At 43.2% G+C, this 24,214-nt stretch overlaps 1 protein-coding gene across 1 annotated transcript in view; it reads left to right on the top strand.

Moving 5' to 3' along the window:
• The window catches only part of LOC126482252 (uncharacterized), a 163,694-nt gene extending 141,830 nt beyond the window's left edge, over positions 1-21,864 (top strand). Inside the window, exon 13 of the mRNA XM_050106232.1 lies at positions 17,024-21,864. Within this exon, the coding sequence (XP_049962189.1) occupies positions 17,024-17,692 (669 nt within the window). The 3' untranslated portion in view covers positions 17,693-21,864. The remainder of the gene's footprint in view (positions 1-17,023) is intronic.
• The last annotated feature ends 2,350 nt before the right edge of the window (positions 21,865-24,214 follow it).

Raw genomic sequence — 24,214 nt, 5'->3', positions numbered from 1 at the left:
TGCCAAAACTCGGAGGCCATGGAGGGCATCTGGGGATGATTCGAGGGGTAGGAATTTGGATGTTATCAATATGTCGAGAGCCAACACGTGGCAGTGATCGATATATAGTCGCTCAGTTTTACACAAACTATGCATGGAATACTCACGATTGTGGAGACAGCCCAACACAAACTGAGTATTAATTCACCATTCATCTACCTGAATGGCGCCAAAAGGCTGCACCTGGTATTTGTCCCCACGGCTATGTGAAAGAACTGACTAGCCAGCGGACTGGAACTTTTCTTCTTACCCGCCACACATGACAGTCTTAAGCAAGAAATGTCAATTCGTTCTGGCCACGAGCTATCTCCACCACACACTCTAATGGCCAGCACAGTCATCCTAGGAAACCAGTCACATACTTATCAGTCTAATTAAAATTAAATATTATGATTGCAGACCCAACCTCGTGACATTCGACAAAGAGCAAAGTAAAATCTTTCATTCCCCTTATCGCTATTGGTGAACTGAAATCCACATCAAATCCACACATCCCTTAAAATCGGACATACCCATTTTCTTTGCACATATTGGAACACTGTATTTGCAAAGCATTCAATCTCGATACCATGAAGACAGTGTAATACGGGTTCTGTGATATATACTCAGTGTCATAGGCGAAGGTGGAGGATGGTTGGTTGAGAATGATCACATACAGTGGACGGTGTGCTATATGAGGAATCACTTGAAAATGCAACGCTAGTTCAAGTCATAAGGAATGTACAAAATCTTATACACTGGCGTTTCAGATCTATAATGCTGCACTTTCTCGTGGAAATGCTGTCTGCGGCTTCGAATCAAATCTCTCAATGCAAACACATACTTGTGTAGATCCTATGGAGACCTATTTTAATGATTACAACCAACAGTGAATCATACGTGTGGCACTCTCACATCTCGACACTCACCTTTTTCGAACCTGTCTGCTGCAGTAAAACTCCAGTGTGGTTTCAGACAGTCTCTCTGAATCTTGTAACTGCTCCTCAGTGCCTGCCCTGCTCTCCCTGCAGCATTGTCCGTGTGGTTGATCCATTTTAAGTCGGAACTGAGAGAAAGTCGAAGAGCCCCATATCTACAACCCTCTGCATCCTGTGGAGAAACAGGGTCACGTGAGTTGATGCGAAAGGACTGTGTTTTAACCACTCGGTGGAAACGGGAGCATGTTGTCGTAGCTCCGCCGACCATGTACAGTGTATAAGGCTAGCGCAAAACGTACCTTTCTCCTGCAACATGAGGTAGTAGAAAAGACAGTACAAGCAGTAGGTAGGGTTTCTTATCGGAAAAACGACGAAGACTTCACATCATACAGGAACTGGAAGATCGACAAAGATTTTGCTACTGCATTGTGGTGTGTTTCCAAACTACACACAGATACTGCAGTCTGAAGGAGATCTGCGTATCTCAAGGTGGATTCATGTCTATCACTCAAACATATCACTCTCTCTATCTTTCGTCATTATTTTGTACCATCTAATAGAGGAAAACTACTAAGTGTATGCAATCAAACTCTTAAGTTCCATACCATGCTCTGTAATAGCGTATCACTAACATCGCCTAGTAGAGAACCCGATGAAATTTTATCGTACCGTGTCTCTCTCTTCCCATATATTGAAAACAAACACAGCCTGCATGGCGGCAACGACTATACGTTGTGACCCCATTAAATATACACATATTGATTCACTGGAGCAGGTGGCGAGAGAATAGATTCGCTCGCACAAACCTGAGTAAAGTTTCATCGCCTGTACTGGAAGAAGACCGTATCCCACAGACTATCATTCGCATTAGAGATTTCTTGTGTTGTAGCTTTGTAAGCAGTTTCATACGCTGTTGTTTCGCTGTGACACAGCCAATCAGTGTATTTTGCAGATGTGTACAGTGCCATACATGTTGTTCTCTTTTCCACCATGCCACGTGCTAAACCGACATTAACATGTTTTGATCCATTGGCTACCACAGAAAGCTGGACATCGCACAGTGTAAGGTAAGCTGCTCCCACAACACACACGCAGGCTGGTAGAAAAAGAAGACAGAAGTGATGTTTCTTTGGCCAAAATGTGGAAGACGTTGCAACATATGGAATCTGGAAGACCTAATAAATACACTCCAGTACTCTGCTTTCCAAAGAGCATAATACGCATTCCACACTGGCACAACCGACTGACACCAGTGATACAGACTGGCATTCTCATCCCTGTATCGTAGCTACCATTTGGCGAAGACTATTTCATACCAATGTTACTCAGAGCACCCAACCAAGTACACATGATCTGTCTAGGCGCCGGCCGCGGTGGTCGAGCGGTTCTAGGCGCTTCAGTCCGAAACTGCGCTGCTGCTACGGCCGCAGGTTCGAATTCAGCCTTGGGCATGGATGTGTGTGATGTCCTTAGGTTAGTTAGGATTAAGTAGTTCTACATCTAGGGGACTGATGACCTCAGATGTTAAGTCCAGTAGTGCTTAGAGCCATTTGCATTTGGATCTGTCTAGATGCATGTTTACTGAGGAGACTAGGATTCCTTATTGGGTACAACAAGTATGAGCCCGAAACATCTGACAGTGTTATAGTGAAGTAACTGACAGCTAAGAAGAGGAACAAACATGTGGTTTATACATGCTGGGGCTCCAGACGGATGGAGTTTGAAACAATGTACCTAAGTCACTTTTCTTTTCAATTCCCGAGTATTGCTCTAGTGTCTGGAGTCCATACCAAGAAGGTATTGAAAAGAGAGAAATGATCTTAGAACATAAACACACAAGGGCTATACGGTTCTACAATTAAACACGCTATAGTGCCGGAATTGTGCGGTTTCCGACCTGTTAGCCACGTGGAATGCAACGCTGTTAATATTCCATTGGAATAAATATATTTCCAGCCCATGATATACATTCTCCCTTCAAGTTTCTCTCTGATAAACTATGACGACAAAGTTAAGGTGATGAAGCAACTACATTGCACATCAAAGAAAACATTAATTCTTCACAACACAAACACTACACAGGTTTCCGGAGGTGTATGACGCCTGCTGTTTGCGAAGCACGATCACGTTTCGGAAATTATGATATGTTCACAACAGATCTATAAAATAATCGTAGGCGGCTGAAAATGCTTACGAAGAAACAGTGACATCTTAGGAAGAAATAAACATCACGATCAGTAAACACAGAAGATGTTGACAGTCATATCGCAGTTTACAACCGCCTCTGGTAACCTTCCTCTTGCACACAGTAGTCACGGTCCGATGTTAGGTCGTATTGCGAATGTGCGGGATGATATAGCCACTCTGCCTTGACACCACCACTCTAGAACACCACATCTTTCCATTATTAACGTGTGGATGTGTAGCATCAGTGCAGTCTCCTCCAGAACACGCAATTTTATTGACTTCGATGAATACTGATTTCACGGTATTTTTTCTGTAGTTGTATGTATTCTCAGTGAATTTTCGTAGTTTTGCTACGTTTTCTCCACTTTAATTATTTCATCATATTTACCTCAATTTTTACGTATTTCACATTAATTTTTTCGCGGTTATACCAGGTTTTCCTTCTATTTCACCGATTTCATGTCGTTTTTTCTTATCTTTCGACCGTATGTTACATGTATATGTTCATACTGCTGACATACCCATTTGTTGTTTGATCTTCTACGAGGATATTTACGTGTCTTATACATCAAGCTACTAAAAAATCCTAAGACTTCCCCTCTTTCTGACGATCCATATGCATGCATAGGACGATCATGAAAAGTATAGTTAACAGTCGCTTCGAGACTCAACAAGTGGTGCAGATGATGGACGTGTTGGAAACACTTCCGTGTAGTGGTCCGACTCGCCAGAGAGCTCGTCTGCAGACTCACGTAGTGCTGCACTTGATGAAAACTCAAAGCCTGGAAAGAGTTGTACACGTTCATTTGACTCCCTTCTCATCGCATAGGGATCTGCATCAGGGAGTTGATTTCTGTTGCTGCTCCCATTTTGTTTTCCCTTAAGTGCATGCTCTTATTGCTTGCCAGACATGCTTTGTTATTTCCGTTTATACCTTCAACTCTGATACGTACCCGCAACCCTGTCATGTCATCTACAAACTATAGCTTTCACGTATTTATTTTTTTACCTAAGAAATAAGTTATTCATTAGTTGACAGTGTGTCGACTGCAGGTCTGGTGTCATAACAGTTTCCCTTCGTTGTACCTACGGAGTGCATCTCTCTGACAGCGTCATTTATAGACGAACAGTTATCACGTTATGCTTTGAACTTTAACCATCCACCGCTGACAGTTCTACACACATACACATAGATATTCTGCACGCATATTACCAATTGCAAAGCCTCGATTTCAACCACTTGTACATTATTTTCGAGAGTGCTACAGCTCTGCAAATAGCGAAATACTCTTAGCAAAACGCTTCTGCAATGGGTGTAAGCACTTTTAAATTCATCCTGATAAATACAGTAACATCTTTGATATAATTTATATTACCAACATTTCTAACAAGAGTGACTAGATTCTCCAGTAATAACAATGGTCTAAGGCGTCACATCTTCTTTTATTCTCTAAAGATTCATGATGACGTCACATGATCACTTCAATCAGCGTAATTTGTGTTCTAGATCTCGTATGGATTGTGGGCGACAGTCATTCGTATCATTCTTGTGTGTATGAGATAGAACAGCACATTAGTCAGACAGTATAGTATAGCAGTGTACTCGAATGCATCCAGTCACTTCCAACCACATATGTTGCAGTTGCAGCGAATTTTCTCTGTTTTATGTATGTCTGTGTCTGTACAAGTATTGTGGATGGCTTCGATGACCCAGAGTAGACCCGAGTTAGTTTTCAAGAGTGGATCCGCTACGTGCTATATCCGGAGCGAATTTCAGAAGTAGATCCACAATATGGTGCATCCGGAATAGGGTTTAAAGGTGAATCCACTATGCATTATATCCAGATGGTCTCTAGAGGTGGGCCGGCTGCATTGGCTGAGCAGTTCTAGGCGCTTCAGTCCGGAACCGCGCAACTGCTACGGTCGCAGGTTCGAATCCTGCCTCGAGCGTTGATGTGTGTGATGTCCTTAGGTTAGTTAGGTTTAAGTAATTCTAAGTCTATGGGACTGATGACCTCAGATGTTAAGTCCCATAGTGCTCAGAGCTATTTGCCATTTTTCTCTAGAGGTGGACCCACAGTGCGTTACGTCAGGGATAGGATGAAGGTCGGTGCATCATGCTTTACATCGTGAGATTCTCTCTGTGTCCTAAGGTGTACCCACCAGCGGGAGGACTGGGTGTGCGATGTGGCCTTCTTCCAGTACAGGCGATGAAACTTTACTCAGGTCTCTGAGAGCGACTATATTCACTCACCACCTGCTCCAGTGAATCAATATGTGTATATTTAATGGGGTCACAACGCATAGTCGTTGTCGCCATGCAGGCAGTGTTTGTTTTCAATATATTGGAAGAGAGAGACACGGTACGGTAAAATTTCATCGGGTTCTCTACCAGGCGATGTTAGTGATACGCTATTACAGAGCATGGTATGGAACTTAAGAGTTTGATTGCATACACTTAGTAGTTTTACTCTATTAGATGGTACGAAATAATGACGAAAGATAGAGAGAGTGATATGTTTGAGTGATAGACATGAATCCACCTTGAGATACGCAGATCTCCTTCAGACTGCAGTATCTGTATGTAGTTTGGAAACACACCACAATGCAGTAGCAAAATCTTTGTCGATCTTCCAGTTCCTGTATGATGTGAAGTCTTCGTCGTTTTTCCGATAAGAAACCCTACCAACTGCTTGTACTGTCTTTTCTACTACCTCATGTTCCAGGAAAAAGCTAGGTTTTGCGCTAGCCTTATACACTGTACATGGTCGGCGGAGCTACGACAACATGCTCCCGTTTCCACCGAGTGGTTAAAACACAGTCCTTTCGCATCAACTCACGTGACCCTGTTTCTCCACAGGATGCAGAGGGTTGTAGATATGGGGCTCTTCGACTTTCTCTCAGTTCCGACTTAAAATGGATCAACCACACGGACAATGCTGCAGGGAGAGCAGGGCAGGCACTGAGGAGCAGTTACAAGATTCAGAGAGACTGTCTGAAACCACACTGGAGTTTTACTGCAGCAGACAGGTTCGAAAAAGGTGAGTTTCGAGATGTGAGAGTGCCACACGTATGATTCACTGTTGGTTGTAATCATTAAAAGACGCCTCCATAGGATCCACACAAGTATGTGCTTGCATGGAGAGATTTGATTCGAAATCGCAGACAGCATTTCCACGAGAAAGCGTAACATTATAGATCTGAAACGCCAGTGTATAGGATTTTGTACATTCCTTACAACTTCAATCTAGCGTTACATTTTTAGGTGATTCCTCACATAGCACACTATCTACTGTATGTGATCATTCTCAACCAACCATCCCCCACATTCGCCTATGATACTGAAGATATATCACAGAACCTCTGTTATACTGTCTTCATGGTATAGAGATTGAATGCGTAGCAAATATTGTATTTTAGCGTGGGAAATATCTAGCAGGGGTAAGAGGGAGTTGCAAATATCGGCTTAATACCACGTTCCTTAGCCGAACCACTTTCTAAATTCGTTGAGATGATTTTATTACGAGCTTACACGCTGGCTATGTGCATCCGCACTTATGGTCTGTTAATACACACCCCAGTGATCACCTTGTATATTCAACGTCGTATTATTTATATGAAAGACCACTTCATTCGGGACCAACAGCATACCTCGAATTATAAAGCATATATAGTTTTTAACATGGATATCGTTAGTGATAATTGTGTGGCCCGTACAATCAAGACGCTTTTTATGCACAGTGACTGTATCATAGTCGTTCCGAACGTGTTTGCAACAAACGGTCGCTTATATCACGATTACGTCTCTCTTCCTAAAACGCACTGTTACCACTCGTAAGAAAAACAAATGCCCATCCATCCCAGAATTTTCGCCCAGTATTGTTTGTTGCCTCTGCTGGCCATTAGAGTGTGTGGTGGATGGAGCTGGTGGCCAGAACGAATTGACACTTCTGGCTTAAGACTGTCATGTGCGGCGGGTACAAAGGAAAGTTCCAGTCGGCTGGCTAGTCAGTTCTTTCACATAGCTGTGGGGACAAATACCAGCTGCGGCCTTCACGGCGCCTTTCAGGTAGATGAATAGTGAATAAATACTCAGTTTGTGTTGGACTGTCTCCACAATCGTGGGTATTTCATGTATAGTTTGTGTAAAATTGAGCGATTCAATATCGATCACTGCTAAGTGTTGGCTCTGGACGTATTGATAACATCCAAATTCCTACCATTCCATCATCCCCAGATGCCGTCCATGACCAGGGTGGTGCAATTTGGCTGATACGTGTGTCCACTACTGCGATTGCAGTCATGACAGGAGTTTTCTCTGGCCTTTGATTATTGGTACTGGCAGCATATGAGGGGACAGGCTGGTCGTTTGTGGACATCTCGGGAGTGAGGTAATCCCAAATGTGTTTCATCTGGGACAGATCTGGGGACGTTGCTGGCCACGGTATTACATCAACGTCACGGAAACAGTTCGTAGAGACACGTGTCATGTGTGAACGAGCATCGACCTGCGGAAAAATAGCACCAGGATACTGTCGCATGAGAGGTAACACGCGACGACGCAAGCCGTATGCGATGTACTGTTGTGCTTTCAGAATTCTTTCAGTCACTACTAGCCGTGATCTGCAGTCCTGCCCGAGGGTACCTCACACCGTGACGCTAGCAATAATGCCGTTGTTCTCTCCGAAACATTCGAAGCGTGGGATCTATCCCCAGATGGCTGCAAAATTGCTGACAGTGACCATCCCAGGTAGGGATGAACTGTACTCGTCACTGAACACTGTGTGACGCCATTGATTAGCAGTGCAGGCTGCCCAGTCCTGGCCAACTTCAAAAGCAGCGTGGGCCACTAGTCTCCCGCTAGTGTGCGATGAGTGGCGTGGGATAATACAGAATGTTGCGGCCGCGCGGGATTACCCGAGCGGTCTTAGGCGCTGCAGTCATGGACTGTGCGGCTGGTCGCGGAGGTTCGAGTCCTCCCTCGGGCATGGGTGTGTGTGTGTTTGTCCTTAGGGTAATTTAGGTTAAGTTGTGTGTAAGCTCAGGGACTGATGACCTTAGCAGTTAAGTCCCATAGGATTTCACACACACTCCGGGATGTTGCGGTGAGTCCCTTACTTGATCTCGGACGGCAGGCGCGGACGTGGAGGGGCTGCGTTGCGCTCGGCGCCCACTACGGCTGACGTCCTTTGTGGCGGTCGGGCACGGTCGACAGGAAGTTTCAGAGAGACAGGAGAGACAACGCCTGCCGCTACGTTTTCACGCGGTTCGACTTCACCTCAGCCACGGCCAGTGGGGGTCACGTGGCCGCCTGGGGGCGGTCCCGCTGCGCCGTCTCAGTTCTCCAGAGCGACCAGCGCGCTCTTCTAAGCGGGTGACCGACACCTGTGACCTTTAATGTGAAATACTGCAGACACGCCTCGGTCCTTTGTTCGTTGTCACCTTCTCTGACAGATTTCTTTCCATATCCAACCGAAATTATAGGTTTCCATACATCCTTCTTTCTATTCCATAGTTTTTCTCTTAAAAAATTATCGAAGACTTTTTTTTTTTTTTTAATTTATAAATTTAAGTGTGTCACTTGGTAGAACTTTGCTTTATTTCAGTGAGCTATTAGAAAGTAAAAGTAGCATCAGTAGATGAACGTCTTTCCCTGCAGAGACTATCCATCAGAAAACAAAAAGCCACAGCTCCCATATGACACCGTTATTGTGCACTTCTTAAGAAATAAAAATTTTTGATGTGCCAATATTAAAAGCCGAATCACTTGGATAGTACAAGCAATGACTTTAATAAATTTTCCGTCCTAGAACACATACAGGTTCCAACCATACATTCATTTCATCCAGTTTTCCTCCTATTTAAAAAATAAATAAATAAACACCTACTGAATGATATTCCTCTGAGAATACCACCACGAAACGAATGGACATGATGAGGACTGCTGCCTACCGTGACATCGTTACATACACTAAGTAAATTAAAATCGTTGGAACAAAAGGTATCAATATGAATTAAATGAAATTACATCAGTGAAATCACCAGACAGTTAAACTGTAATGAAATGTGTATGTAACAACAAACCAGCTTTGTGGTAATATTGAGACTGAATCAGATAGAAAGCCGACTGGAAGGATGACAGCCAGTTGATCTTTGGCGGTTTGTACAGCATAGCACTTATGGATCCACATACGTATCTTAATGGGTATGAATTCCGCTTGTTTTTCGCCATTCAAAGTCTATGTGCATAAGGTCAGTTACGGTATCCAGTAATTGCAAAGTCTTTGATTCCAGTTCTTAGGTTTATAGTGCTACCTTCTTTGCTGATACTACCATATTGGTTCTTACTTCTGGTGGCGATGGCACAGATTTCCGTCCAAAGCTCAAGTGTTTTATTCGAAATGACGCAGCTCGTAAACCTGGAAGAGTATATTCGAAGAACAGGAGCGTCCGATGCCTACTGCGCCACCAGACGTCAGCCGTAACAACAGCTGTGCTGACGACAGTCAGTTTCAGGCGACTGTAGGCGACCTGCGGGACGAAGCCCACCGCTGTACCCCGGACCCTCGGACGGGACCGCTCTCCGACACGCCACAGCCGTTCCCTGTCGCCCTACAGAGGTGCCAGCCGCTCACCTAGCCGCCAAATTCAAAACAAGTAAGCGAGGCAACCATCTTTGGACGTCAGGACGTCCCAGATCAAAATCCTTCATGAACGACTTTCACCAAGACGAGGAAAATCTCATCGACTTCACCGTCGACGACCAGTCTGCTTGGGTACTAGTGTTTTTCTGTAATGTCCGATGTTTATTGTTGCCAGCTAAAGAAGACTATATCTCGTGATTCGAAAGCGATGGTGTCGAATGTCGTAAATGGGTAATACATCCAGCCGACAGGAACGTGTACTGCAAGAATAACTGTCAATGACGGAACACAGTCCCTCGAATTTGTCATTTAATATAATACAGTCATAATTTTATTCTCAGATGGAACTTCTTGCTGGCATCACAAGCAATCACACACTCTCAATGATCAAAGTCTCAGGTAGACTAAGGTATTCCAACCGGCGCACGTCCCGAAGACTGTTCTGTGCAATTGCTTGCCATTGACTATGTAATCGACGAGACGAATCCCAGTTGTCAGTCTGGATGCTCAGTTAAACTTTTAAGTGTTTATCGATTGAAAAAAGCTATTCAGACTCATGAAAGGTATGTGTATACCAGTGACGATAGCAAAATTGGAGGTGATCGAGGAGAACTTCCGATTATTAACTGTATGAGCAACCACAGATCATCCCTAAAGGTAAGCATGTAGGAACTGCAGAAAAAGTCCAGAATGGACAGCTCAGTGGCATCGATGTAGAATCGTGTTACGCTACAGACAATGTGAGGGAGGAAGATACTACCAAACTGTTAACAGGATCTGATCTGGCCGATGGACAACTCCAGGCAGCGCCAGCCCGTCTGTGCCCATTGACATAAGCTTTCAAATCCAGAGTGGAGAAAAGAGATATCAAGCGGCCTATGGTAAAACATCACATTAGGCAGCTCTCTTATTGGATTTTTCCAGCTGAGCGACTCATGATTGGGGAAGAAATGAAGAAGATGCTGCGACATCATTGAACATTGAGCGAGTCCTCAGTCCTCCCCTGTGGTCCTTGTGAAGAAGGGGGACGACAAGTAGCGTTCCTGCATCGACTATCGATGACTGAGCAAAATCATGAAAAAATATGTATACCCATTGCCGCACATTGATGATGCCCTACACTGATTGAAAGGAGCAAAGTATTTCTCAACTTCAGATACGCAGAAAGGCTACTGGTAAATCGAAGTTTACGAGACAGAGTAGAAAAAAACTGTGTTCGTAACAAGAATAGTTGACGTGATCGCCAAGAATTCAAGTTTATGAAGGTTGGAAAATGTAAGACTCTAGCCACCATTGATCATATGAACAACATGCCTTAACTATCTGGATGACATTGTCTCTTTTTTTTAACAATGTTTGAAGAACATCTAGACTGCCTGACAATCGTGATGTGTGTACAGATCTGAATTCGAAAAAGTGCCTCTTTGTCACCCAAGATAAGGATTTTGAGACACACAGTGAATGGCAATGTAGTTGTGCCCCGACATGGAAAAAATAAGTGCAGTCAGAGATTTGCCGACCGCTCGGCACATTTTTGATATGCGAAGTTTTCTCAGAATGTGCTGTCAGCTGTACCGCGTGCAGCGTGACTAGCGGTTACCGTTACTGGCCGGCTTGCTGTGGGTCCAGACTTCAAATACAATCATAAGCAATTAAATGCCATTCCTTATTTGTCATTTCTAGATAGTTCTCGGGTTTTGCCATATTTAGATATTCTGGAATTTTCGATATTTGTATAAATAGCAGAATCCTCCATTCGCGGGGCAGTTATATGCTGTTCTGTTTGTCCACTGCTGTCCATAATAAATGTGCTTACACTGCTAAGCGTTGTACTTCATTAATGACTTGCCTTTCGAATTTTGACTTGATTGTGGCTTTGACATGGCAATACTGAGCAGTAACGAAAGAATACAAGGAGAACAATAACGAAGGCTGCTGATGAGTATTGGATAGGAAGAGCAATATGCGTTGGGAAGGGAAGCTCAAAATCTGGCCGCCAGACCTTGAAGCGACCTCAAAGTCTATCTCCGTTATCTTAACAAACGAACAGTAGAAAATCGTCAGATTTACAAACAGAAGAGGAATATTGATAAAAAGGTTGTAAAAGAGGCCCAACAAGAATCTTTGTAATGGTTCGTAAACATAATCGAAGATGGCGTCCACGGAAAGCAAGCGCTAGTATGTAACACAATGAAAATCCTTAACAAAGCACACAGAGATACAGTACAGGCAAATAACACAAGTCAGCGGCAGGCAATAGGTCGAACGATTGAAACGCGTTTTGTATGGAGGCGAAGAGACAGAAAATAGGGAAATTGCATGTATAGAGTTGGGAGGTGTGGCCCATTCATGCTATGATGTCCTTTATTATCATTTATTATTATTATTATTATTATTATTATTATTATTATTATTAGTCTTATTTATGCTACGATGTTCTTGCAAAATAGGACAGCAGGCATGGACAGCATCAACAACGAAATTCTATCCGGTGTAATTGCTCTCCATCTGAGAGTGGTAAATCTATTTCGTGACTGTCGGAAAAGAAGTGTTGTACCAAGAGCATTTTAACAAGGAAAAATTTTATTTCTATTTTAAAAAAATGTGATAGAAGCAGCTGCCAGAACTACAGAGGGATTAGTTTACTGGAAGATCCATAAAAATTTACTCTGGCATCCTGAACAGCAGACTAAAAATAATATCAGTTGGTTCACTAAGTGAAGAACTGATGGGCTTCCGTAAGAGGAATATCGAAAACGGATGCAGTATTTATGACGAAGCAGATCATATAAAAGCATGCATAATTTGTTCGAGACACCACTGAGCACTCGTTGATATGGGAAAAGGCATTGATAAAGTTGGTAAGGAAGAACTATAGATCATAATAAAGAAACAAGGATATCCATCCAATTGTGCTCATCAGAACACCATAACAAGACTATATGAAAACACGACAACCACGTTCGATGAACAGGGTTTGGACGAAAAAAATATGGAAACGTCAAAAACACGACACATTACCGTGCGTAATGAGGTGCACGAAACACGTTGCATCTTGTTACCTCAGAAGGATAACTATAGGTTCTGTACGGTTTTTGACGGAACAGTGTACCATTCTTCTTGCAAAATAAGTCCAAGTTCAGGAAACGATGAAAAGACGTATAGCGATCACACACCGTTCTTACCAACGTAGACGACAAAGAGATCTGGTGATTGTAGTGGCCAGAGGAGGGGCGACAATTCATGCCCGTGCTCACAAAACCAGTCCTGCACGATGTGAGCTGTGTGTGTCGTTTTGGAACACTGCATCACACACTGTGCCGTGATAACAACACGAAAAGCCAAAGTGGTCACAAAATCCTTAGCAAATGCAACACTGGAGAGTAACCATGCGGCTCAAGTTACCACCGAACGCCCATAATTTTCAGTCTTGTACGTAAATTCGGCCACAGGTTGCAAACAGTGTGAAACACTTCTCTTCCTAGCAAATAACGTTCTTCCATTGGCTACGTTTCACGGCTCCGTGCTTCTGCATCACTGATGAGTCCTTCGTGAGCGCTCCGTTCATTTCTGCTGTGACTTTTGCAGCTCTCGTCGTCTTATTTCCCGTCACAATTCTTTTCAATGACCGTCACTCACGGTCACTCACCACCCACTTTTGTCAACTTTATCACTTAGCTGATGATGTTGTTCTGCTTTTCGTGTTGTTGTTGTTGTTGTCTTCAGATCGAAGCCGGTTTTATGCAGCTCTCCATGCTACTCTACCCTGTGCAAACGTCTGAATCTCTGAGTAACAACTGCAACCTACATCCTTCTGAATCTGCTTAGTGTATTAATATCTTGTTCTCCCTCTACGATTTTTACCTTCTACGCTTCCCTCCAGTACTATATTGGTGATCCCTCGATTCCTCCGAATGTATCTTGCCACAAATTCGTCTTCTCCCCAAGGATACCAGCAACTCTGACGGAATGTTATTTACTGCAAGTGCCTCCTTCCGACTTAGGTCTTTCAGTGGCAAGCTACTCCGCGATGCAGAGCGCCTCTCTTGCAGAGTCTGCCACTTGAGTTTGCTAAACATCTCCGTAACGCTATCACGGTTACCAAATAACCCTGTGACGAAACGCGCCGCTCTTCTTTGGATCGTCTCTACCTCCTCCGTCAACTCGATCTGGTACGGATCCCACACTGATGAACAATACTCAAGTATAGGTCGAAGGAGTGTTTTGTAAGCCACCTCCTTTGTTGATGGACTACATTTTCTAAGGACTCTCCCAACGAATCTCAACCTGGTACCCGCCTTACCAACAATTAATTTTATATGATCATTCCACTTCAAATCGTTCTGCACGCATACTCCCAGATATTTTACAGAAGTAACTGCTACCAGTGTTTGCTCCGCTATCATATAATCATACAATAAAGGATCCTTCTTTCTATGTATTCGCAATACATTACATTTGTCTCTGTTAAGGGTCAGTTGCCACTACCTGCACCAAGTGCCTATCCGCTGCAGATATTCCTGCGTTTCGCTACAATTTTCTAATGCTGCAACTTCTCCGTATACCACAGCATCATCCGTGAAAAGCCGCATGGAACTTCCGACACTATCTACTAGGTCATTTATATATATTGTGAAGAGCAATGGTCCCATAACACTCTCCTGTGGCACGCCAGAGGTTACTTTAACGTCTGTAGACGTCTCTCCATTGAGAACAACGTGCTGTGTTCTGTTTGCTAAAAACTCTTCAATCCAGTCACACAACTGGTCTGATATTCCGTAGGCTCTTACTTTGTTTATCAGGCGACAGTGCGGAACTGTATCGAACGCCTTCTAGAAGTCAAGGAAAATAGCATCTACCTGGGAGCCTGTATCTAATAATTTCTGGGTCTCATGAACAAATAAAGCGAGTTGGGTCTCACACGATCGCTGTTTCCGGAATCCATGTTGATTCCTACAGAGTAGATTCTGGGTTTCCAAAAACGACATAATACTCGAGCAAAAAACATGTTCTAAAATTCTACAACAGATCGACGTCAGAGATATAGGTCTATAGTTTTGCGCATCTGCTCGTCGACCCTTCTTGAAGACTGGGACTACCTGTGCTCTTTTCCAATCATTTGGAACCTTCCATTCCTCTAGAGACTTGCGGTACACGGCTGTTAGAAAGGGGCAAGTTCTTTCACGTACTCTGTGTAGAATCGAAATGGTATCCCATCAGGTCCAGTGGACTTTCCTCTGTTGAGTGATTCCAGTTGCTTTTCTATTCCTTGGACACTTATTTCGATGTCAGCCATTTTTTCGTTTGTGCGAGGATTTAGAGAAGGAACTGCACAAACTGTGAAACAGCTTTGGGAAAAGGTGTTTATTATTTGAGCTTTACGCGTGTCATCCTCTGTTTCAATGCCATCATCATCCCGGAGTGTCTGGATATGCTGTTTCGAGCCACTTACTGATTTAACGTAAGACCAGAACTTCCTAGGATTTTCTGTCAAGTCGGTACATAGAATTTTACTTTCGAGTTCACTGAACGCTTCACGCATAGCCCTCCTTACGCTAACTTTGACACCGTTTAGCTTCTGTTTGTCTGAGAGGTTTTGGCTGCGTTTACACTTGGAGTGAAGCTCTCTTTGCTTTCGCAGTAGTTTCCTAACTTTGTTGTTGTACCACGGTGGGTTTTTCCCGTCCCTCACAGTTTTACTCGGCATGTACCCGTCTAAAACGCATTTTACGATTGCCTTGAACTTTTTTCATAAACACTCAACATTGTCAGTGTCGGAACAGAAATTTTCGTTTTGATCTATTAGGTAGTCTGAAATCTGCCTTCTTGCTAAACAGATAAATCTTCCTCCCTTCTTTTATATTCCTATTAACTTCCATATTCAGGGATGCTGCAATGGCCTTATGATTACTGATTCCCTGTTCTGCACTTACAGAGTCGAAAAGTTGGGGTCTGTTTGTAATCAGTAGGTCCAAGATGTTATCTCCATGAGTCGGTTCTCTGTTTAATTGCTTGAGTTAATTTTCGGATAGTGCACTCAGTATAATGTCACTCAATGCTCTGTCCCTACCACCCGTCCTAAACATCTGAGTGTCCCAGTCTATTCTGGCAAATTGAAATCTCCACCTAAGACTATAACATGCTGAGAAAATCTATGTGAAATGTATTCCAAATTTTCTCTCAGTTGTTCTGCCACTAATGCTGCTGAGTCGGGAGGTTGGTAAAAGGAGCCAATTATTAACCTACCTTGGTTGTTGAGTGTAACCTCCACCCATAATAATTCACAGGAACTATCCACTTCACTACAGGATAAACTACTACTAACAGTGACAAACACGCCACCACTGGTTGAATGCAATCTATCCTTTCTAAACACCGTCTGTGCCTTTGTAAAAATTTTGGCAGAATTTTCCTCTGGCTTCAGCCAGCTTTCTGTACCTATAACGATTTCAGCTTCGGTGCTTTCTATCAGCACTTGAAGTTCCGGTACTTTACCAATGCAGCTTTGACAGTTTACAATTACAATTCTAATTGCTGCTTGGTCCTCGCATGTCCTGACTTTGCCCCACACCCTTTGAGGCTGTTGCCCTTTCTGTACTTGCCCAAGGCCATCTAACCTAAAAAACCGCCCAGTCCACGCCACACAACCCCTGCTACCAATGTAGCCACTTGCTGCGTGTAGTGGACTCCTGACCTATCCAGCGGAACCCAAAACCCCACCACCCTATGGCGCAAGTCGAGGAATCTGCAGCCCACATGGTCGCAGAACCGTCTCAGCCTCTGATTCAGACCCTCCACTCGGCTCTGTACCAAAGGTCCATAGTCAGTCCTGTCGACGATGCTGGAGATGGTGAGCTCTGCTTTCAGCCCGCTAGCGAGACTGGCAGTCTTCACCAAATCAGATAGCCGCCTTTAACTACAGTATTTCTTTTTGTAGTAATTCTGGCATGAACTGATACCTGAAATCAGTATGTGTAAACACAAAACAATATAATATTGCAGAATGTTCAGGGAAGGTCCATTTTCCACTTGACATAAGAAGGGAAATACACGTGGGGTAACAAAGATCAACAATGCAGCAGAGAGAAGGCATTTTGCTTATGACCAAATATTTACACAGCTCTTGCCGAAAAGAGCTTATTTGTCTTCTGTTATGCTGTGTTTGCCAGCTTTCTATACTTCCTCCCACAAAGTGTCCGCTTAACGTACTCGTCGGGAACGGCACTGCCTGTGCAGGTGACGGTGAACGACCGTCCGGCCCTCCGCGGCCCTCTGCTCCTGCCGTTCCTGCGAGGCTTCACGCACCTCAGCGACCTGGACCTGAGCCTGGAGAAGAGCAGCGTCTCCGGGACGGGCGTGCCGCTGACTGTCGACGACAAGGCACTGGTGGCCTTCTTCCAGACGCTGTCGGCCAGCTTCCGGACGCTGCAGAGCCTGCGAATGAGCCACTGGCGGCTGAGCCTGGAGGACGCGGAGCGAACGCTGCGCTGCGTGGGGCGCGCGCTCAAGGCGTGCTCGCTGAGCCACCTGCAGGTGGACGGGCTGCGCGCAGCCGACGTGGCGTGCCGCGCGCCCGCCGAGCACCTGTTCCTGCAGGCGGTGGTGGCCAACCTCAGCTACCTGAGCTGGCTGAGCGCCGCGGGGGTGCCGCTGAGCCAGGCGCAGGCGGCGGCGCTGGGCCGTTGCGTGCGCGACCGCTTCCCCGGCACGGCGCTGCAGCTGAGCGTCAGGGACATGGAGGCGGCGGCGGCGAAGGCGCTGGTGGCGGCGCTGCGCGACGGCGGCCGCCTCGAGGTGTCCTTCCTGGCCGGCGCCGGCCCCGGCTGCGAGCTGCGCGTCCAGCGGGTGGCCAAGAACCCCAGGCTCCGCGTCAAGCTGCGCCGCTTCACCAGCCTCAAGGAGTGAGCCTCACCCCACATCGACTGGCGCCTCTGGATTTCCCGACCAAATCCTGCCACAACAGCTACACGGTTAAATCTTTTGGATGTCTGTGCACTTTAATATTATTGATAGCAAAACCGTAAATATTATTGTGTTTTTCAGAAGCTAGTTTTCAACTTCAGACTCTGTGACATTCTCGTGAGTCCAAATGTTACGAATTAACTGAATGGAGCGGTCTAACAAAAGTTTTAAATGCATGTTTAAAGGACTTTTCTTCTTCAGAATACAACAAAAAATTCTACAGCGGATTACACCAGTACAATTCAAACTTTCCAAACTAAAGCGTTGTAAGAAAAATTTGACTCGCATTTTATTTCCCCTACATTGCACCATACATTGGAAAAGAACCGCTGACTATCTCAAGTAATCGTGTACTGAAAACTGTTAACATTACGGTATTAATACTATTTTGGTAATATTTCTCAGTCAATGTCAGAGTAGTATTTGTGGTAAAGTATCACTGCAGTTCTGGAATGAGAAATTGTGATGTTAACTAGTTGAGTCAAGTTGCTCGTCCTGCTAGAATCCGTTCATTGAGGAAATGGTGAGGTACAGCCATAATTTTATTGAAGGAACACTATGTCTGTATTACGTATTTGCTTCAGGGATTGAAATAAATCTTTGTGTCCATGCGAAATGTGAAATTTTAACGTATACATCATGTCCGTGAATTAAATAGTGTTGTAGTATTGCATACTGTCAGTTGTGGACAGTGTCAGATGTTTCCTTTCCTCGTGACATTTTGACATTTTCATAATCCTACAATGCGATATTATCTCGGCTGAGAACAGAAACAAGCATATTTTGCTCATATTTCAGCTTCTTCTGCCATTGATAGTCTGTAACTTTGGATTTCAGTCTGGTGAACAAATATGTTCACTTTTATTGTAATCCAGTTTTTTCCACAATCCAATTTTTCAATCAGAAAAGTTGGTCTGTGCATGAATAGCCATTGTTACACTAGCACCAAACGTTATCCTTTGCTTAACTACAGTTGGTAACCTTTTAAAAAACTTTTTTTGTAACTCACACTGGTAGTACACGAAGATTGTACTGAGATTTTCCACAGGAAATGTCACTCAGTCAGTATTTCTACAATTCTTGAGAGAATATCATATTAATACATCTTATAACGTGAATTGTTTGAAGTATTGAAAGTCAAAATAACCATAGAAAGACCTCTTCATATTTACCAAGCAAGTGTTATTTCACTACCAGAAGTACATTATGAATGCTTTCCTTGTAACTTCGACGATTCAAAGATACATGCCGCACCATTTAGTTTACTATTGATGAAATAAGGGCTAATAAAAGTATCCCATATCAGATATCAATCCTCCATCGACACTGATGTTCCATATCTCGGCCACCGCGAGTTTACAGTGGACCAACAGTGAATGTTCTTTGTGTCTGCCTGTGCGTTTTAGAAGAAATATTCATTGATAAAAAGAACATCACAGAAGTTATAGTTAGCGAATATTTGGGCTGAGCGCACTGACAGATCTGTACATGATGCAGGTAATGATTCTCGTCCAATTCCTGGTGTAAATGTACATGAAAACAGAAGAACATGTTGCACACGTGCCATGTACGCTCGCTTTAGGAATGCGATATCATGTGCCGTGTGTCTACGTGTGGATTCATGGCGACAGAAAGGTGAAGCGCAGCTTCACTGGCTTCGACTGTGCGATTTCTATGATGACTGCGTTGCCTCCCGTTGAACCTTCACACTTCCTGAAGCAGCAATAGTTGGGTTCCATCAGGAAGGTATCTTTTTTATCAGGATATCGTTCTGAGTAGAGTTCCTTTGTCAGAGTAGTATCACGCCTACCTTCAAGCAAAAGTGAAGGAAAGTAATGGTGACACAGTTTTAAATCAATAATGTGCACAACATATTGTTTAAGTGTACTACAAGCATCCATATAGTAAACAAGAAAACATTGTTGTAATAACTGTTCTGCCAATGCAGTTCTGTTTCATAGGTAAGTACCATCTTTTCTCCGTTGTTTCCACACAAATCTTCAACAGAAGATGTCTGAGGGAATGACTGGCGTCCATTTTCCTTGTGTTTCCATTTTTTTTTACTGTCAACTCCACCTGGCGGCGGGTTACATCAGCCTGGGTGGCTACACTGTGTACCACTACTGCAGAGTCAAAGTCAGTTTAGTACAGCAACCTCAGTCAGTTTTGTGTTTTGTATTTAACTCCCTCATGTTTACATGAACGGTACATTATAAGACGTTTTTGAACAGGTTTTATGCAGAGAAAGTGGATTACCAAATAAGGGATACCAGATGTTATTTAAAATAAATATAATATCTTGATAACGAATAAAGCTACACAAAAGGCAATGATGTTGGTTGATGTCGTCCTGATAGATAAACAATTGAATGACACAATTTTTTTGTTTTATTTGTGGACAAAAAGTTGTTTGTGATGGTCAATATAAATTGGACACGCAATATAACAACATTCTTGTACTGAACGTGCAGATGTTGTTCTATACCATTGCACTGATAAGGCAAAAATATACGTGCAAGTTCTTTTCAAATCAGCCGGTCTTTTATTAAAACTATCATAGAAAAATCGCTATGTTATGGTTCTACTAAGGTAAAATTTAACGATATAGCATCACAAATGTGAAGGTTTATTGTGTACTCTATTCAATAGTTATGGCGCTGAAGATTACCTCAGTTGTTTACTAACTCACTTGTCTTCTTACATGCAACTCATTCAAAATTCACTGTTAATCTTTGAGAGACTATCATTTTTTACATGTTCTGCAGCTATAATTTTTGGCTGTAATTGGAAGAATATCTGGACAAACTCGAGTATTTGACTGTCGTAACAGCTCTGTCATACAGGCAAAGTGATAAAGTTATATAAAAACGATATTAAAAGTATAACATAAGCTGCTGATACAACACATCTTTTTATTGTGGTAAAGGCATTTCTTCCCAGAAAACTAAGACAAAAGAACATTCCTCATTACTCTACATGTTCCGATTTCTTTGGTATTACAGACAGAGTACTTCAAATGCTGCTTTGCTCCTTTGTGATACGTTAAGAGAAAGGTTAAGCTGGTTTATCAAAATTTGTGCTCCCTGACCATAAAAACACGTTTTCACAAGTAGAATTACCATCACACCATTATTTAAAAAAATGTGTTCTGCTTCGATCCTTGGACTTACTGATTGCTTTCACTTTGTACTAATTTAACTACTAGAAATTTAGACATCTGAGAGACAAACTGTTATTGTGATCATCGTTGTGTGACTCCTAATAGACAAACTGAGATGGTACTTCTGGAAAGGAGACAATGCGCATTGTAGGATTAATATGTTGTGAATGTATAAATAAATGTAATTTATATCAGGTTTTGGAAAAGCACAAATATAAATTTTATAAATGTGTGAATTAGCAAGAATTACAAAGTTTTATTGTTCTACATGGTGCTATGTGTGAAAAATGTGTGTTTAAAAATGTTCTATTCAGTAGAAACTGTTTCATAAGAGGATGTTATTTTAAATAAATTAGTCTTCAGCATTTTGCACTGCAGAACCTTGCAGTCATGCTATGTCTAATGGAAATTCCAGACATGTATTTTGAAAAGGATACTCAAGTGTCGAATATCACATAATAGTAGTTTACGCTGCAGAATGATAGATGTTTCCATAACAGATTTCTAAGAAAAGTGTGTTTACAACATCCTGAAATATTTGATACATTTACTCTGGTATTGTTATTGCACACTTAATTAAATATCTATCTGCTGTATTATTCTCACGTTGTCATACATGGGATTCATTAAGTTTTATATATGTACTGAGCAACATAAAAGAAAGACAAAAATAAAACAAAAAAATATGGGAATGAATGATGTTGACAGATTACATATATGTTTTGTATTATTGTTATTGGAAGAAAGTTGCAGTAAGTGAGTGCCCTACAACGGCTTTACATGCTAAGTTTGCCATTGATATCTCTGATGTAAAAAAATATTTATATAATTTCTAACAATTGTACTACTTATCTGCGTTTAAGTGGGAAGATAGGTTTTATTTAGAAATATTTAATACAAATTTGTTAATGTGACACAAATATTTATTTCAAAATAAATAATTTTCATCAGACAATGCTAATTTAAATGCATCTGATTTTCCTATAAAAACTATCTACATGTGAGTTGTAAGGTTAAATAAAAGACCCTTACTTGGAAGCAAAACTCATTCACGCTGGTGGAACTTCCCATTCGCTCTCTAACACGGCTCACAAATTGCTGCAGTACACCACTCTGATCGACGGAATGAAGAAGACAGGAGGGCAGATGAAAACTAAAGGTTACAGGTCAAAAGACTAGCATCAAGAATAAGTGAGTAAGCCAGCCAGATTTTTGGTTGAGGACAAAAATGAGAAGATGGACAGTTTCTTGTTTTGCGCGATATCACTTGACTGCCTTGTGCTGTATTTTTTGTGCAGTCACATCACGGAAACTCCCTCCCTCTCCCTCCCTCCCTCCCTCCCTCTCTCTCTCTCTCTCTCTCTCTCTCTCTCTCTCTCTCTCTCTCTCTCTCTCTGTCTCTCTCTTGGTAGTCTTGGAAATGTCGAGTGGTCAACATCACACATTATTCAGGGTGATGATTATGATGTTCGTTTTATGGGGTGCTCAACTGTGCAGTTATCAGCCCTTGTACGAAGTCGCAATCTTTCCACAGTCCGATCTCGCCCACGTTCACGAACCGTGATGACAACAACATGAACACCCAGTCCTCGGGCAGAAAAAGTACCCAACCCGGCCAGGAATCGAACCCGGGACCCAGGACCCTGTGAGCCAGAGGCAGCAAAGCTAGCCACTAGACCGAGAGCTGCAGACGTTATGCAGGGTGACTGTTATGCTGTGAAGGTCAACGTCAAATGTATCACTCTGAGATTTCGAACCTTGATGTGGAACAACTGAATCGAAGCTTTAACTGAGGGAGAGAAAGTTTTGGACTAATTTGGATTGCTGAATATGAACAAACTGTGATACACACAATATTTTCTAATGGTTTCATTTTTATGCACTACTTGCACTGTGCACTATATTCACAACAGTCACCAAGCTTCTATGCAGTTATGATATCACAACACTTCCGTTGTATTTGTTCAAACAGTCTGATGTTATTTGAACAATGTCACTGTCAGAGATAATTCTGTCTGAGACAATTCTTAAGCTGAGACAGGTGTCTGAAGCTCAAAAAAATTCAAGCTGGATCAGATTAGGCGAATTACTTGATCAAGAAATAGGACTACATTCGAATTAACAACTTTATTTCATTGGAGAAACATCAATTTATGGATATTTGTATTGCACTGGCCGTCTTATCCCACTACATGGATGACATGGTAACATCCAACACATTTGTTAATGTAGCAGTTGTCCTTAACACAGTGTGATAGATTTGCCCTTCTCCATAAAACATACAGGTTTCTACAGGGTATTTCACTTTCGACCCAAGCGCGGTGCCTGGCATTGCGTGGGAACTGATTCTAGGGAAGGGAGCAGAGAGGAGGGGTGCAGAGGGGGGGGCAGGAGGGGAGGGGAGAGTAGAAGAAAGGACATGAGATGACCTTTGCCATAAAACATGCAAGTTTCAACAAAGTATTTCACTTTTGAGCCAAGCTCGGTGCCTGGTATTGCATGGGCCGGCCGGTGTGGTCGTGCGGTTCTAGGTGCTTCAGTCTGGAACTGCGTGACCGCTACGGTCGCAGGTTCGAATCCGGCCTCGGGCATGGATGTGTGTGATGTCCTTAGGTTAGTTAGGTTTAAGTAGTTCTAATTTCTAGGGGACTGATGACCACAGATGGTAAGTCCCATAGTGCTCAGAGCCATTCGAACCATTTGGTATTGCATGGGAACTGATACTGGGGAGGAGAGGCGAGGAGAAAGTAAAGGAGAGGAGAGGAGAGGAGGAAAGAGGAGAGCAGGAGAGAGAGAAGAAGAGAAGAGCAGGGATGAGGAGAAAAGAGGAGAGCAGGGGAGCAGAAAGAAGAGGAGAGCAGGGGAGAGGAAAGAAGAGGAGAGCAAGGGAGAGGAGAGGTGATGAGAAGGAAGGAAAGGAGGATGGAGGGGTGGTGAGGGAAAGAAAAGGGATTGGAGAGTAGAGTTGGGGAGGCATGTGGACTGGAGGGGAGGGGTGATGAGAGGAGAGAGAGGGGCATGCAGGGAAGAGTAATGAGCAGGATAGGGGCGGGGTCAGTATGAGTGGGGAGGCATGAGGACAGAAGGGTATGTGAGGGACTGTGGCCTGGCCCATTCTGAGCTATGAGGGTGGCACAGTGGTTTCAGCTTTACTGGACCTGCAGTAGTCTAAGGAAATCACTACCCCGCTTAGCACTTTTGACTGGTGTGTCAGTCAGCAATGCATGTTCACAGCACTGTGCCCAGATCAGAACCTTACGAAGTACATCTACATCTACATAGTTACTCTGCAGTTCACACTTAAG

This window comes from Schistocerca serialis, chromosome 5 (genome assembly GCF_023864345.2).
Source record: "Schistocerca serialis cubense isolate TAMUIC-IGC-003099 chromosome 5, iqSchSeri2.2, whole genome shotgun sequence".
NCBI classification, from domain to species: domain Eukaryota; kingdom Metazoa; phylum Arthropoda; class Insecta; order Orthoptera; family Acrididae; genus Schistocerca; species Schistocerca serialis.
The sequence above is the reverse complement of the archived record's forward strand: the minus strand, read 5'-3'. Positions and strand labels throughout refer to the sequence as shown.